This window comes from Muscardinus avellanarius, assembly GCF_963383645.1.
Source record: "Muscardinus avellanarius genome assembly, chromosome: 16".
NCBI lineage: Eukaryota > Metazoa > Chordata > Mammalia > Rodentia > Gliridae > Muscardinus > Muscardinus avellanarius.
In genome coordinates, this window is record NC_137802.1 from 6965602 (window position 1) to 6983194 (window position 17593).

At 42.0% G+C, this 17593-nt stretch overlaps 1 protein-coding gene across 1 annotated transcript in view; it reads right to left on the reverse strand.

Annotated features, from left to right (window-relative positions):
- ULK2 (unc-51 like autophagy activating kinase 2) overlaps positions 1–17593 on the reverse strand; it is an 87883-nt gene that overhangs the window by 19988 nt on the left and 50302 nt on the right. The window contains exons 13-16 of the mRNA XM_080712571.1: positions 13934–14105; positions 5067–5127; positions 3296–3433; positions 2581–2726 (exon numbers count right to left, since the gene is read on the reverse strand). Of these exons, the coding sequence (XP_080568697.1) occupies positions 2581–2726; positions 3296–3433; positions 5067–5127; positions 13934–14105 (517 nt within the window). The remainder of the gene's footprint in view (positions 1–2580; positions 2727–3295; positions 3434–5066; positions 5128–13933; positions 14106–17593) is intronic.

Here is a 17593-nt window from a genome sequence, read left to right on the forward strand (position 1 = left end):
TAAAAAAAATAGAAAAAAAATATTCTCTGGTAAGAAAGAAAGCAAAAAGAAATATTGAAATGTTATCTTTAAGTCATCAAAAGCTTGGTATCAGACAAATGAAACTGTTATGTGAGATTATCATTTTTAATTTTAGATAAAATGCCATAATACTAGATGTCAACTACTAAGCCAAGCATGGGAGGGAGGGATAGGGAGAGAATGGGGTGGGGATTGGGTGGGGGCTGACTGGGAAAAGTGTGCATGTATGTCTACAAAAGTATGTATCCTACTATGATGTATGAATACAGTGCACCAATAAAAAAATAAATAAATTAAAAAAAAAAAAAAAAAAAAAAAAAAAAAAAGAGACCCTGTTTCAAAAAAAAAAAAAAAAAAAGTATAAGAATAGGGCTGGGAGTGTAGCCCAGAGGTAGAAGGGTTTCCAGGAACCCCAGTACCACCAAAAAAAGAAAAAGAAAAAGAATAAAAGCCGGGCGTGGTGACACATGCTTGTAATCCCAGCATTCGGGAGGCTGAGACTGGAGGATTATGGTTCGGGGACAGCCTCAGCTACTTAGTGAGGCCCTCTGCAACTCAGTGAGACCCTGTCCCAAAAATAGAGAATAAAAAATAAGAGCTGGGGATGGAGCTCGAAGGTTCAATTCCCAGTAACACAAAAACAAAACAAAACAATATAACCAACTTCAAAACAGGATCACTAGGATTACAAGTGTGTGCCACCACGCCCAACTTTATTTTTATTTTGAAACAGGGTCTTACTAAGTTTCTGATGCTGGCAGACAGTCTGTGATTCTCTTGTCTTAGTCTCCCAAATACTGAATTCACAAGTGTACACCATCATGCCCAGCTAACTCCGTTTTTTAAAAATATTAATAAAAATAATAGTTATTATTACTATATTGCAGTACTAGAATTGAACCCAGGGGCACTCTACCTTCAATTTGCTACCAACTATTTGCTGAGGCTGTCTTTGAACCCTTGTTCTCCTGTCTCAGCCTCCCAAGTACTGGGATTTACAGGCATGTGCCACCATGTCCAGCACAAGCATTTTCTTGTTTATTTATTTATATTTATTTATTTGCTTATTGTTTTATATTGCAGTACTAGGGATGGAACCCAGGGGCATTCGACCTCTGAGCTACACCCCCAGCCCTATATTTTATTTTTTATTTTGAAACAGGATCTCACTAAGTTGCAGAGGTCCTCACTAAGTAGGTGAGGCTGTCTGCAAACCACAATCCTCCAATCTCAGCCTCCTAAATGCTGGGATTACAAGCTTGCACCACCATGCTCGGTTTAAGCATTTTCTTTGACTTTATGGATTCTTTGAAAAGTTGGGTGTGGTGGCACACACTTGTAATCCCAGTACCTGGTAGTCTGAGACAGGAGGACTGCAGATTCGAAGCCAGCCTCAACAGCTTAACAAGGTCCCCAGCAACTTAGTGAGACCTTGTTTCCAAATAAGACATTGAACCCAGGGGCATTCTACCTCTGAGTTCTACCCACAGCCAGATTTTTTATTCTTTATTTTGATACAGGGTCTAAAAGTTGCAGAGGGTCTCACAAGTTGCTAAGGCTGGCTACAACCTATAATTCTCCTGTCTCAGACTCCCATGTACTGGGATTACAAGCATGCAACACCATGCCCGGTTAACGTAGGGTTTCTGATTTTGTGTTTAGATCCCAAATCTGGGGTATGGGGTATGTGTGGCATCAGTCCTGGGGATGTTCAGGGGCATTATATTTCTGAGCTATAACACAAGCACCATTTTTTTTTGGTGGTACTGGGGTTCCTGGAAACCCTTCTACCTCTGGGCTACACTCCCAACCCTATTTTTTATATTTTATTTGGAAACAGGGTCTCTTAAGCCAGCGAGTCTGGTTTCGAACCTGTGCGGTCCTGTCTCCACCTCCCAAGCGTGGGGATTACAAGCATGTGCCACCACGCCCAGCACAAGCCCCGTTTTTTAATTTTTAATTTTCATTTATTTTTATTTCTTGCAGTACTGGGGATTGAACCCAGGGGCATTCTATCCCTGAGCTATACCTCCAGTCCTATTTTTCATTCTTTATTTTTGAAACAGGATCTACTAAGTTGCAGAGGGCCTCCCTCACTAAGTAGCTGAGGTTGCAATCCTCCTGTCTATACCTCTCAAGTACTGGGATTACAAATATGGGCCCCCACATCTGCCTGGCTTTTATTTTTTTTATTTTGAAACAAAGTCTCACTAAGGTGCTAAAGGCTTGACAAAGTTGCTGATCCTCCTGTCTCAGCCTGCCAGGTACTGAGATTATAGGTATGGGCACCACAATCAGCTATGAGGATGCTTTTGATATATTAAATCCATTTGTATTATAGTATTTCCAATAGATATCCCTACAGGTTTATACAGTTTCTCAGAGGGGACTTGAAAGCTGAGGAGAGTAGGAGGGGATAGGATATGGCTTCCAATCAGCTCAGCATCACAGCCATGGCCATCAGAAAACAATGTTTCTAAAGAGTGTGTCATGTCAGATTTGTTATAGTGAAAAAACGTTGGAGGAAAGAAAAAAGAAAAAGCTTTAAATTCTCCTTACCCAAAGGAGAAGGTGAATAAGGTCTGGAAGACCCAGTAGAGAGTCTTCGTCCAACTGTCTGTATTGTGTCTGCTGGTGCTGGAGAGCCAGATCCCAGCCGGAGGAAGCCCATGGGGCTGGTATTAGACCTTCGCACCACTGCAGATCTAAGGAGAAAAAGAGAATTACTCCCTCACTAACAGGTTCTAGGATTCCCTCTTTACTTCTCTCTCAAATTTCCTAACAATATGCCATGAAGATGACTTTTTTTTTTTTTATGGTACTGGGGAATAAATCCTGAGGTATTCTACCTTTGAGCTATACCCCCAGCCAGATTTTATTTGGAAACAGTCTCGCTAGGCTGATGAGAGTTTCAATATTGCTGAGGCTGTCCTTGAACCTGCAATCTTCCTGTCTCAGCCTCCCAAATACTGGGATTACAGGCATGGGCCATCAGGTATGGCTTGAAGATGACTTTTTGTGGCACATACTTATAATCCCAGCATTTGGGAGGCTGAGACAGGAGGATCACAGTTCACAGACAGCCTCAGCTAGTGAGGTCCTTTGAAACTCAGTGAGACCTGTTTCAAATTAAAGAATTTTTTAAAAATTGGGCTGGGGATGTAGCTCAGAGGTTCTATCCCCAGTACAAAAAAAAAAAAAAGAAAAGAATATGTAACAACCATGGAACACACATAAAATGTGTAAAATGATACAGAATGCCAAGTAGGCTTACCTTGGAGAGCCATGCGGATTTGAACCAGAGCTAACAGTAGATGTAAGATTCTGCTCGATGCGCTGATAATTCCTTACTTGAGTAGGAACTGGAATTGGGGCTGTTTCACTGTGAGGTGACACAGTAGGTTGACACTGCCTGGTACCGTAATTTTTTGAAAAAGAAAATAAGTATCAGAAATATTGCTTTTCTTTTATTTCTTTTTATATTGGTGCACTGTAGTCATACATCTTAATTGGGTACAAGATGGTAGAGGCATACACATCACTCATTTAGCCCTTCCCCAATTCCCACCCCATTCTCTACCCAGCTCATACTTTGTTCTTTTAGAAAGTAATAAATTTTGCTGGGCGTGGTGGCGCATGCTTGTAATCCCTGCGCTTGGGAGGCAGAGACAGGAGAATCGCGCAGGTTCAAAGCCAGCCGCTCGCGCTGGCTTAGGAAACCCTGTTTCCAAATAAAAATGTAAAAATAGATCTGGGAGTGTAGCCCGGAGGTAGAAGAGCTTCCAGGAACCCCAGTACCACAAAAAATAAAAATAAAAAAAAGAAAGTAATAAATTTTTAAACAAAATATTAAATCAAGAATAAAAAGTCAGGCATGATGGCGCACGCTTATAGTCCCAGCATTTGGGAGGCTGAGACCAGAGGATTGTGGTTCACGGACAGCCTCAGATACTAAGTGAGGCCCTCTGCAACTCAGTGAGACCGTTTCAAAATAAAGAATAAAAAACTGGGCAGGGGCTGTAGCTCAAAGGTCGAATGCCTCTGGGTTCCAGACCCAGACCAAAAAAAAAAAAAAAAAAGTTCAAGGCCAGGCATGGTGGCACACGCTTGTAATCACAGCATTCGGGAACCAGAGACCAAAGGACAAAGGTTCGTGGACAGCCTCAGCTACTTAGTGAGGCCCTTTGCAACTCAGTGAGAACGTTTCAAAAAAAAAAGACTAGAAATTAGGGTTGGGAGTGTAGCTCGGAGATTGCACCTGGGTTCCACCCCCAGTACCATAAAAAAAAAAATGAAAGAAAGAAAGAGAAAGAAAGAAAGTTAGTTCAGCCAGGTGTGGTAGTGCATGCTTTTGTTTTGTTTTGTTGGTACTGGGGTTCCTGGAAGCCCTTTCTACCTCTGGGCTACACTCCCAGACCTATTTTTACATTTTTATTTGGAAACAGGGTCTCCTAAGCCAGCGCGCGCTGCTGGCTTCAAACCTGCGCGATCCTCCTGTCTCTGCCTCCCAAGCGCGGGGATTATAAGCGTGCAGCACCACGCCCGGCAGTGCATGCTTTTTTTTTTTTTTTTTTTTTGGTGGTACTGGGGTTCCTGGAAGCCCTTCTATCTCCGGACTACACTCCCAGACCTATTTTTACATTTTTATTTGGAAACAGGGTCTCCTAAACCAGCGCGCGCGCGGCTGGCTTCAAACCTGCGCAATCCTCCTGTCTCTGCCTCCCAAGCGTGGGAATTACAAGCGTGCGCCACCACGCCCGGCCAGTGCATGCTTTTAATCCCAGTATTTGGGAGGCAGAGAAAGGAGGATCACAGATTCAGGGCCAGCATCAGCTACTTAGTGAGGCCTTCCCCAATTTAGTGAGACTTTGTTTCAAAATAAAGAATAAAATATAGGCCTGGCGGTGTAGCTCAAAGGTAGAATACCCCTGGGTTCTATCTTCAGTATGCAAAACAAAACAAAAACAAAAAACACCAAAAAGTTCTATAAGCTCACAAAAATAACAAAATGTGAGGAATCTCTTCGTAGAAACATGTAAACTTACCCTCCACACATCAAGAACTCGTTTGAAGCCCGTCTGCCAGCAGTTCCCATTGGCATATCATCTAAGAAAAAAGAGAAAAATATAGTCAGCTCTGTCATACCACATGCTTTGAAAAATGCAAATGTGTTCTGACATGATTATTAGGAAACCATCTGACTACAACACAAAATTACCATTTGCTTGTTTCTGTTTTATCCATGAGAAGTAAAAGGTGAACACAGAGCACTGCCCCATCCCAATACGCAGGCTGCCCCTTCCCTGATGCTCTATACAGACCTGAGCGCTTCCACACTACAGGGCACGTCTTCCAGTACTCACCTGTTTCTCGCACTCACTGAACATGCGCAAGAGCTCTGTTTCTGTTTTCCTTAGGTTCCTTGCCATGGGCCACTGACTAAAGTTTCAAATATTGTGCCTCCAACACCATTTTGTTTATCAACTCTTTGATTTTAATAGAATGTTTCAGTCAGGCGTGGTGGCACACACTTGTCATCCCAGTGCTTGGGAGGCTGAGACAGGAGGATCGCACAGGTTCGAAGCCAGCCTCCGCTTATTAGTGAGGCTCTCAGCAACTTAGCGAGACCCTGTTTCCAAATAAAGTATAAAACAGGTCTGGATGTAGCCCAGAGGTACATCCAGAAAAGGCCCCTGGGTTCCACCCCCAGTACCACACACACACACACCAAAAAATAAATAAAAGAATGTTTCAGCCAAGCATGGTGGTGCAAGCTTGTAACTCCAGTACTTGGGATGCTGAGAATGGAGGATCCCAGGATTGCAGCCAGCCTCAGCTACTTAGTAAGGCCTTCAGGAACTTAGTGAAACTTAGTGAAAAAAAAATATATATATATACATATATATAATATATATATATATGTATATGTATATGTATATGTATATACACATGTCTACATATATCTACATATATACACACACAGATACATACATAGATACACACACATAACCAGGCATGGTGATACACACCTATAATCCCAGTACTTGGGAGGCTGAGACAGGAGGATTGCAGGTTCCAGACCAGCCTCAACAACTTAACTAAATCTGTTTCCAATAAGTAAAATAGTGCTGATGGTATAGCTCAGAGATAGATACCCCTAGGCTAATTCCCCACTACCACAAAAATAAATAAAAATAGGGAAGGAGAGATAGCTCCATGGCAAAGCGTTTGTCTTTCAAGTACACCACCCTGGGTTCCATCTCAAGTTCCAAAAAGACAAACAAAAACACAAAACAACAAGAAAAAAAAAATCCAAAACAGCCAGGTGTGGTGGTGCACATTTGTAATCCCAGTACCTGGGAGGCAGAGACAGGAGGATCCCAGGTTCTCAGCTAGCCTCAGGAACTTCTGAGGCCCTCTACAACTTTAGTGAGACCCTGTTTCAAAATAAAGCATAAAAAATAGGGCTGAGGTATGTATAGCTCAGAGGTAGAATACCCTGGGTTCCATTCCTAGTACCCATTAAAAAAAAAAAAAAGCTAAAAGCAAGAACAAGTAACAGATTTTGTGTGTTAGTGTGTACGTCTGGCTCAGTTACTGAGAGTCTTGCTACACTGCTGAGGCTGGCCTTGAACTTGCCATCTTCCTGTCTCAGCCTCCCAAATACTGGGATTATAGGTGTAAAACACCATGCCCAGTCAGAATTTTTTGTTTAAAAGCATAATTTCATATCCTTTTTCTAACTCCATGAAGCGAGGCAATGCCCATCTACCATTTTAGCCAAAGATTAGACGTTTTTATCTAGGATAATAAAACGGTATCTGGGCTGTAGAGCACCAGGAAGAATTAAAGACAAGGATACTATGGGTAAAAAAGATTGGCAAGACTGGGTGTGGTGGCGCAAGCTTGTAATCCCCGCGCTTGGGAGGCGGAGACAGGAGGATCGCGCAGGTTCGAAGCCAGCCGCGCACCCTGGCTTAGGAGACCCTGTTTCCAAATAAAAATGTAAAAATAGGTCTGGGAGTGTAGCCCGGAGGTAGAAGGGCTTCCAGGAACCCCAGTACCACCAAAAAAAAAAAAAAAAAAAAAAAAAGATTGGCAAGGAAGAGTCAGTAAGTGAACCTTTACAATGATTATTGAGACTTCCACATACATTAACATATTGGGCTCCCTGAAATACTATCAGGTTTATACTTGTCATTTGACCTAGTACAGATGCTGTTAATAAGATCTACCTGTAAAGAGAATTTTCAATTTAATTTATTTTGAGGAGGGTACTGGGAGTTAAACTCAGGGGCATTCTACTTCCAGGCTACACCACCAGCTCCTTTTATTTTTTACTATAAAACAGTCTCATTGCTGAGGACCTCCAAAAGTTGCTGAGGCTGGCCTCAAACCTGTGATTCTCCAGTCACTCAAGTACTGGGATCACAGGAATGAGCCACCATGCTGAACAGGACTTTCTTCTTCTTCTTCTTTTTTTTTTTTTTTTGGTGGTATTGGGGTTCCTGGAAACCCTTTTACCTTCAGGCTACACTGCCAGACCTATTTTTTTATATTTTATTTGGAGACAGGAACTCTTAAGCCAGCACGACTGGCTTCGAACCTGCGTGATCCTCCTGTCTCCGCCTCCCAAGCACAGGGATTACAAGGGTACGCCACCACGCCCGGCTTAGGACTTTCAATTTTTAAAATCTGTTTGGCTGGGCATGGTGATTTATGCTTATAATCCCAGTACTTGGGAGGCTGAGACAGGAGGATCACGCAGGTTCAAAGCCAGCCTCAGCTACTTAGTGAGGCTCTCAGCAACTTAGTAGGACCCTGTTCCCAATTAAATATAAAATAGGTCTGGAAGTATATCCCAGAGGTAGAAAGTCCCTGGATTCCATCCCAGTAACACACACACACACACACACACACACACACACACACACACACACCGAAAAAGAAAGAAAGAAAGAAAGAAAGAAAGAAAGAAAGAAAGAAAAGAAAAGAAAAGAAAAGAAAAGTGCTTTGGTGTGTATGGTACTGGGGATGTTTTTCAATTGTTTTGTTTTGGTTTTGGTGGTACTGGGGGTGGAACCCAGGGGCTTTTCTACCTCCAGGCTATACTCTCAGACCTATTTTATACTTTATTTGGAAACAGGGTCTCACTAAGTTGCTGAGAACCTCACTAAGTAGTTGAGGCTGGCTATGAACCTGTGCGATCCTCCTGTCTCAGTCTCCCAAGTGCTGGGATTACAAACATGCGCTACTACAACCAGCTTGGTACTGGGAATTGAATATAGAAGTATTCTACCTACGACCTATACTACCACCAGACCTACATTATTTTATATTTTGAAATGATCTCACTATATTGTGGAGGGCCTCACTAAACTGCTGAGACTGGACTTGAATCTATCATCCTCCTGCCTCCTCCCAAATACTGAGATTACAGGAGGCATGTGAAACTATGCTTGGCTACTGAAACTCTTTTTTTTTTTTTGCGATACTGGGGGTGGAACCCAAGGGCATTCTACCTCCAAACTACATCCCCAGCCCTATTTTTTTTCTTTATTTTGAAACAGGGTCTCACTGAGTTACTGAGTTGCAGAGGGCCTCGCTCAGTATCTGAGGCTGACTGCAAACCACGATCCTCCTGTCTTAGCCTCGCAAATGCTGAGATTACAAACATGCGCCACCATGCCCAGTGAGACTGCAGCATTTGGGAGGCAGAGACAAGAGGATCATGGTTCACAGACAGCCTTAATCACTACTTAGTAAGGTCCTTTGCAACTTAAGACCCTGTTTGAAAATAAAAAGTAAGCGGGCATGGTGGCACATGCTTGTAATCCCAGCATTCAGGAGGCTGAGGCAGGAGGATCGTGGTTCGTGGACAGCCTCAGCTATTTAGTGAGGCCTTCTGTAACTCAATGAGACCATGTTTCAAAATAAAGAATAAAAAATAGGGCTGGGGGGTGTAGCTTAGAAGTAGAATGCCCCAGGGTTCCAAACCTTGTACTGCAAAAAAAAAAAAAAAAAAATAGAGCTGCTGATGATTCTTGGAGGTAGAATGCCTGGTTCAATTCTCACCCCTCTATACACTCAAAAGATGTGGTCAAAGCCAGGCATGGTGGCGCATGCTTGTAATCCCCGCACTTGGGAGGCTGAGCAGGAGGATCGCACATGTTCAAAGCCAGCCTCAGCTACTTAGTAAGGCTCTCAGCAACGAAGTGAGACTGTTTCCAAATAAAACAAAATAGGTCTGGGAGTATAGCCTGGGATTCACACCCAGTAACACACACACACACACACACACACACACACACACACACACACACACACACAGATGTAGTCAAGCCTGGTGTGGTGGCAGTGCATACTTGTAATCTCAGCATTTGAGAGGCTGAGACAGGAGGATTGCAGTTCATGGACAGCCTCAGCTACTACTTATTGAGGCCTTTTGCAACTCAGTGCAACCCTGTTTCAAAATAAAGATTAAAAAAAAATAGGGCTGGGAGTGCAGCTCAGATGTAGAATGCCCCTGGGTTCCATACCCAGTACCACAAAAAAAAAAAAAAAAAAAAAAGATGTGGTCAACCATAACAAGTGTGAATACATCAAGAAGAGGAGGGGTGCCGGGTGTGGTGGTGCATGCTTGTAATCCCAGCATTTGGGAGGCTGAGACAGGAGAATCTAAGATTAGCAGCCAGCCTCAGCTACTTAGTGAGAGTCTTTGCAACTCAGTGAGACCCTGTTTCAAAATAAAGAATAAAAAATAAGGCTGGAATGTAGAAAAAAAAAAGAGAGAAAGAGATGAGGAGCAAGAAAGAACCCCAGAAATTTTTTCTTTTTCTTTTTTTTGGTGGTACTGGGGGTGGAACCCAGGGGCTTTCCACCTCCGGGCTATACTCCCAGACCTATTTTATAGTTTTATTTGGAAACAGGTTCTCACTAAGTTGCTGAGAGCCTCACTAAGTAGCTGAGGCTGGCTTTGAACCTGTGAGATACTTTATTTCATTTAAATTAGTATATCCATAATTAGGATAAAACAAACACATTCTTGAGTCCATTATTTCAAGTAATTCACACCACCAATGACTTCCATGTATGAAAGTTCCTGACAGACTTGGATTTTTGCCTACATGTTTGTGGGAAGCTTCTGTAGCCTCTTTTTTTTTTTTTTTTGGTGGTACTGGGGATGGAACCGAGGGGCCTTCTACCTCCGGGCTACACTCCCAGACCTATTTTATATTTTTATTTGGAAACAGGTTCTCTTAAGCCAGGGGAGGCTGGCTTCGAACGTGCGCGATCCTCCTGTTTCAGTCTCCCAAGCGCAGAGATTACAAGCGTGCGCTACCACACCCAGATTCTGTAGCCTCTTCTTGATAGGAATTCCAGTTTTTCTGAATTCTTCCTTCTTTTAGGCATTCTAGTTTGCACTCTTCTTAAAAGGCTGGATATTATAGTAAACAGTTAGATAGGCATTCAATGCAGAATTTTCTTTCCAGCATTTTACTACCATAAGGATGCTTGAGTCCTTGCAGCATCTGGTAAAATCTCTCAAGACTATCAGCGTGGCACCTGCCAGTTTCATGTGTGCTGAGTCCTGTCTGCAGGTGACACAAGGTTCGATACTCCTGACACCTGGGGTGGGGCTTGAACTTGTTCAGAACACCTTTCTCTGGCCTTTTCTCTATTTTCGGGATCAAAACATCTTTTTCAGCTAGGCGTGGTGGCACAGGTTTGTAATCTCAGCATTTAGGAGGCTGAGACAGGAGGATCACAGTTCGTTCACAGACAGCCCCAAATACTTAGTGAGGCCCTTTGCAACTCAGTGAGACTCTGTTTCAAAATAAAAAATGAAAATAGGGTAGAGGGTGTAGCTCAGAGGTAGAATGCTCCTGAGCTCCATCCTCAGTACTACAAAAAGAAAAAAAAGCAGCCGGGTGTGGTGGCGCACACTTGTAATTCCAGCATTCAGGAGGCTGAGACAGGAGGATTGTGGTCACGGACAGCCTCAGCTACTTAGTGAGGCCCTTGGCAACTCAGTGAGACCGTATTTCAAAATAAAGAATGAAAAGTAGGAACTAGAGGTGAAGCTCAGAGGTAGAATGTCCCTGGGTTCCATCCTCAGTATTGCAAAACAAACAAACAAACAAACAAACAAACAAAAAACAAACATCTTTTTGACATGTCCAAGATGCTGATTTATCACTAGACAACTAAAATTCCCAATAAACCCTCCTATAGCGGAGAATATTGGAGCATTCACCCCTGCAATCTTCTCAGGACTGCTCATGGGCACAGAACCCCTTTACAGTTTTCCTAACCATATACAGGCACCATGTACCTCCAGATGTGATGCCCTGCGAGGTCTAGCGGGTGGAGAGAATGCGGCGACAATTTATTCTGAAACAGGGCCTTGCTAGGTTGCTGGTGGCTCACACCTGTAATCCCAGTACCTAAAAGGCTGAGACAGAAGGACCATAGCTTCAAAGACAGCCTCAGCAAGTAGTGAGACTCTCATCAACCTCATGAGACCCCCTTTCTTTCTTTCTTTCTTTCTTTCTTTCTTTCTTTCTTTCTTTCTTTCGGTACTGTGGCATTCTACCTCAGAGTTACACCCCCATTCCTATTTTTTATTCTTTATTTTTGAAACAAGGTCTACATTATGAAGGGCCTCACTAATGAGTTGAAGCTGTCCTTGAACTGTGATCCTCTTGTCTCAGCCTCCCAAGTATTGGGATTACAAGCATGCACTACAAGGCCTGGCAATGAGACCCGATTTCAAAATAAAATAGGGTTGGGGGTGTAGGTTGAAGGTAGAATGCCCCTGTGTTCAATCCCCAGTACCACCAAAAAACAACAAAAAAAGGAAACCCAAGCTGGGCGTGGTGGCGCACGCTTGTAATCCCTGCGTTTGGGAGGTTGAGACAGGAGGATCGTGCAGGTTCGAAGCCAGCCTTAGCTGGCTTACGAGACCCTGTCTCCAAATAAAATGTAAAATAGGTCTGGGAGTGTAGCCCAGAGGTAGAAGGCCCCTGGGTTCCATCCCCAGTACCACCCCCCCAAAAAAAAGGAAACCCAATATACTTAACCCCAATGTGACAAATCTGGCATTGCACATCAGTGGAGAAAGGACAATACATTCAATAAATAATACTGGGTTAATTATCAGATTCCTTTACCTAATTCCATCTACAAAAACAAATTCCAGGTAGTTAAATATAAAATAAAAATATTTAGAAGGAAATATGGAAAGACACCATAGTAACAATGGGGAAGCATGGCAAAGACTACTGAAACAATCTGTTTGTAGCAGTATTCTCTAGAGTTGAAATTGTATCTATCTAGGGTATCTATAAAGAAGAAATTCTAGATGTGTACCAGAATGCCTCTTAAAATATATTTTAAAGAGTTAAAAGGCAGAAATAATCCTTCATAAATGAGGATGGAAATAAGCAATCTGGGCTTTAATTGTGTTGTTAAGTTCAAATTAAAATAAACACATAACTATATATCTAGATCCATTACAAAAATAGGAATAAAAATGACAAATTATAGAAGTAACCACTCTATATACCATTTACTTAAAACAAAAAACGAAAACACTACCTGTTATACATGGAGGATACATGTACATGTTAAAGGATAAACCATCTACAGGAAGAATTTATGTCAGGAAAAAAGGGACATAAATTCTTCCTGTAGATGGTTTATCCATCTAAAGAAAAGGGACTTTAGATGTACCTACAGAATTTTTATAACTTTAGAAAAGGCATTAAAAACAAATATGACAAAACGAGAACATGTATAAAAGCATAGCATGTGGGATGACTTGAGTATCTGCTGTATTATTTTCTGCTTGAAACATTTCATATTTCCAAGTTTTACTTTTTTGTGTGTGTGTGGTACTGGGGGAACCCAGGGACTTTCTACCTCCAGGCTACACCCCTAGCCCTATTTTATACTTTATTTGGAAATAGGGTCTCGCTAAGTTGCTGAAAGCCTAAGTAGCTGAGGCTGGCTTTGAAACTGTGGGATCCTCCTGTCTCAGCCTCCCAAGTGCTGGGATTACAAGCATGAGCCACCATGCCCAGCAAGTTTTACTTTTATAAAGAAATAAAGCCACTGTACTGTATGACTTTTTGTTCTCACAGTCCTGATTATAAACTGGACATAAGCTTAATGTGGTCCATGCCTTCCCTAGGCAACAAATCCTTAGGTGTTCAGTCTGGTGGTTGTGGCCTTTGCAACAATGGGCACACTGATTGGCAGAAGCACCCTCTAAGTAAACATCTGGCAAACAACCAAATAGACCTCTTGATGGAAACTTCTTCACAAAGTATTACTCAGTATTACTCATTTATTAAAGAAACCAAATCTCTAGCTCCTCTGATCCGACTTCTTCATGTACAAATCATGGTATCTCTTTATAAGAGTTTTGCCTAATTTCTTTCTTCTGGAGATTTTCTGGTATCTTTTACATTTGGTCAACCTGGATTCTAGTTTCCTTATTTTTGTGTTCATATATATTTATGAAGCTCACTCCAGACCTTATTCCTGAGTATATTTCCTATAAGACTACTCCGACTGTTAGGTTTTTCCCAAATAACTTTGTCTTTTTATTCCTTTCCTTAAATTTAATTGTGCTCTGCTTGAGGGATTTTATTTCTTTGTTTGAATAAAACAAATTTTGAGGTAATTTCTTATTACATTTTCATGTGCCTTCAGAATTCAAAATTGTTTTACAAAAGATAATTGAACAAATCTTAGAAAGGCACATAGGTAATTTGAAAATCCAAACAACTAAATAAAATGCCATTTCGAAAAGGTGCCGTACACAAGAAAGTGTAGTGTAAAGGTTAAAAAATGCTAACTTAGCAAATTAATAAATATAATGTGTACAAGTAGAAAAGATTCTCACATGAGTGGTCTGACGAGATGTTGTGTGGTACCAAAACAAAGTCATCCGTGTCACAAGAAGAGTTCTTGCTACTAGTACTGGCAGAATCTTTGGACACTTGTAGATAGTTGGGAGGACCCAATGGTGGGGAGGATAAGTTTTCTTCCTGAATATGCTGCATATCTGGAAGGGACTAAAATTAACAACATAAAATTAAAACTGGCCTAATAATCAAATACAAATCAGAATAGCCAATAAACAGAATAAGGATTATTTTTTTCATAAAAATAGGCACAAAGTTCAATTTATTTATTTATTTATTTGTTTTGCAGTACTGCGGATTTAACTCAGGTGCATTCTACTTTTGAGCTACACCCCCAGCCCTATTTTATTCTTTATTTTGAAATAATTTGTGGAGGGGCTCAAAAGTTGCTGAGGGTTGCCGAGAACCTTCAATCCTCTTGTCTCAGCCTCCCAAGTACTGGGACTACAAGCATGTGTCACCACACCCAGCCACAAAAATCTATTCAATCTAAAGTAAGTGTGTGTGTGTGTGTGTGTGTGTGTGTGTGTGTGTGTGTAGTAGAACTGGGGATAGAACCCAGGGGCATCGTACCTCTGAGCTACAGCCCCATTCCTACTCCTATTTTTTATTATTTATTTTGAAACAGGGTCTCACTACATTGCAGCGGGCCTAAGTAGCTTAGGCTGTCCTTGAACCTGTGATCCTCCAGTCTCAGCATTCCAAATGCTGGGATTATTAGCCTGCGCCAATGCCATCACGCCCAGCTTCTAAGATTAAAACAACAACAACAAAAAAAAAAACAACCTCTGGAAAATCTTTTAAAAAGGCATAGTTTAGCCGGGCGTGGTGGCACACGCTTGTAATCCCTGCGCTTTGGAGGCAGAGACAGGAGGATCGCGCAGGTTCAAAGCCAGCGGCGCGCGCTGGCTTAGGAGACCCTGTTTCCAAAATGAAAATGTAAAAAATAGGTCTGCGAGTGTAGCCCAGAGGTAGAAAGGCTTCCAGGAACCCCAGTACCACCAAAAAAATAAAATAAAAAATAAAAAATATAAAAAAATAAAAAGGCATAGTTTAAAAGTGTTTGCAAGCCGGGCGTGGTGGCGCACGCTTCTAATCCCAGCATTCGGGAGGCTGAGACCTGGAGGATCGCGGTTCGCAGACAGCCTCAGCTACTTAGTGAGGCCCTCTGCAACTCAGTGAGACCCGGTTTCAAAATAAAGAATAAAAAATAGGGCAGGGGGTGTAGCCCGGAGGTCAAATGCCCCTGGGTTCCATCCCCGGACCCGAAAAAAAAAAAAAAAAAAAAAGTGTTTGCAAAACTAGGGGTGGTGGCACAGGCTTGTAATCCCTGCACTTGGGAGGCTGAGACAGGAGGATTGCACAGGTTTGAAGCCAGCCTCAGCTACTGAGTGAGGTTCTCAGCAACTTAGGGAGACCCTGTTTCCAAATGAAATATAGAAAATAGGACTGGGAATATAGCCCAGAGGTAGACAGCCTCTAGGTTCCATTCCTAGTACCACACACACACAAAAAAAGTGTTTGCAGCCAAGTGTGGTGGCACATGCTTGTAATCCCAATGTTTAGAAGGCTGAGACAGGAGGATCGCACAGCTTCAAAACCAGCCTCTGCTACTTACTAATAAGTCTTAGTGAGATCCTGTTTCCAGAAAAAGTATAAAATAGGTTTGAAATATAGCCCAGAGGTAGAAAAGCCCCTGCATTCCACCCCCAGTACCACACACACACACACACACACACACACACACACACACACACACACAAATAAATAAATAAATAAATAAATAAATAAATAAATAAAAGTGTTTGCAGCTGGGTATGGTGGTGCACACTTGTAATCTCAGCATTTGGGAGGCTAAGACAGGAGGATCATGATTGCAAACAGCCTCCGCTACTTAATGAGTCCCTTTGCAACTCAGTGAGACCCTGTTTCAAAATAAAGAATAAAAATATGGCTGGTGGTGTAGCTCACAGATAGAATGCCCAAGTTCCATCTCCAGTAACACAAAAAAAGTGTTTGCATAAAGAAGTTGTCAAAAAATGACACTTAAAAATGTACTATACCACTTATCATATGTACTTGTGTCTCTTGAAGCTTTTTTTGTTTGTTTTGTTACGAGGAATGGGACCCAGAGGCATTCTTTCTCCGAGCTATATCCCAGCCCTATTTTACTTTTTGGTTTTAAACACTCTCACTAGGTTGATGAGTCTCACTACTTCCTGAGGCTGTCCTCAAACCCGAGAGCCTCCCGTCTCCTCACCCTTCCAAGTACCGGGACTACAGGCATGTGCCACCATGCCCGGCTCCTCCTGAGCTCTTTTGGAGGTGAGTTTTATCACTGCAGCATCTCCATTCCCAGCTTGTGGGTGAACAACATAGATATTCAATAACTATTCACTTAATGACTAAACATAAAATGTCCAAGGACTTAAATCACATCCATCAGGGGGTGATGTTGTATGCCTGTAAATGTCAGAATTAGAGAGGCTGAGAAAAGAGAGTCACACATTTGAAGACAGTCTAAGCAAATCAACAGCAAGACCCTCAGCAACTTAACAAGACCGTTTCAAAATAGGTCAACTTAAAAGTTCAAGGTCAGAACACAGTAACCTAGGGAGACTCTGATGCAAAATAAAAAAAAGGAAAGCCAGGTGTGGTGGCAGACACCACATGTAATCCTAGTACTTGGGAAGCTAAAACAGAGGGTTACAGATTCAAAGCCAGCCTCTATAACTTAGAAAGGCTCTCAGCAACTTAGAGAGACTCTGTTCTCACATAAAAAATAAAATTGGGCTGGGTGTGTAGCTTGGCAATAGAATACCTCTGGGCTCATTCACCAATAAAAAATAATAAAATAAAATAAATGGCCGGGCATGGTGGTGCACGCTTGTAATCACCATGCTTAGGAGGCGGAGACAGGAGGATCGCGCAGGTTCGAAGCCAGCCACGCTGGCTTAGGAGACCCTGTTTCCAAATAAAAAAGTATAAAAATAGGTCTGGGAGTATAGCCCGGAGGTAGAAGGGTTTCCAGGAACCTCAGTACCACCAAAAATAAATAAATAAATAAATAAATAAATAAATAATAAAAATAAAAAAGGAGTGGGTGCGTGGCTCAAAGGTAGAACAATCCTGGACCCCAGTTACCAAACCAAACCAAACTAAAAACCAAAACAAAAAAATCCGTCCTGCAAAGAAAAAAGTACTAAGTCCACAGTGAAGAAAACATTACAAGCCAGGCGTGGTGGCGCACGCTTGTCATCCCAGTATTCGGAGGCTGAGATGGAGGATCCCGGTTCTCAGACAGCCTCAGCTACTTAGTGAGGCCCTATGCAACTCAGTGAGACCCTTTTTCAAAATAAAGAATAAAAAATAGGGCAGGGGGTGTAGCTCAGAGGTCAAATGCCCCTGGGTTCCATCCTCAAACCCTCCAAAAAAAAAAAAAAAAACATTACAAACAGAAAAGCAATAGACCATATGAAATTAAAAAATACAGAAGTCAAGCTGAGAATGCTAGCACACAACTGTAAACTCAGTACCTGGGTGGATAAGAAAGGAGAATCAAAAGTTCAAGGCCAGCCTCAGCAACATCCTCAGCAAAACTTAGTCAGATGCTATTTCAAAATAAAAAATAAAAAGGG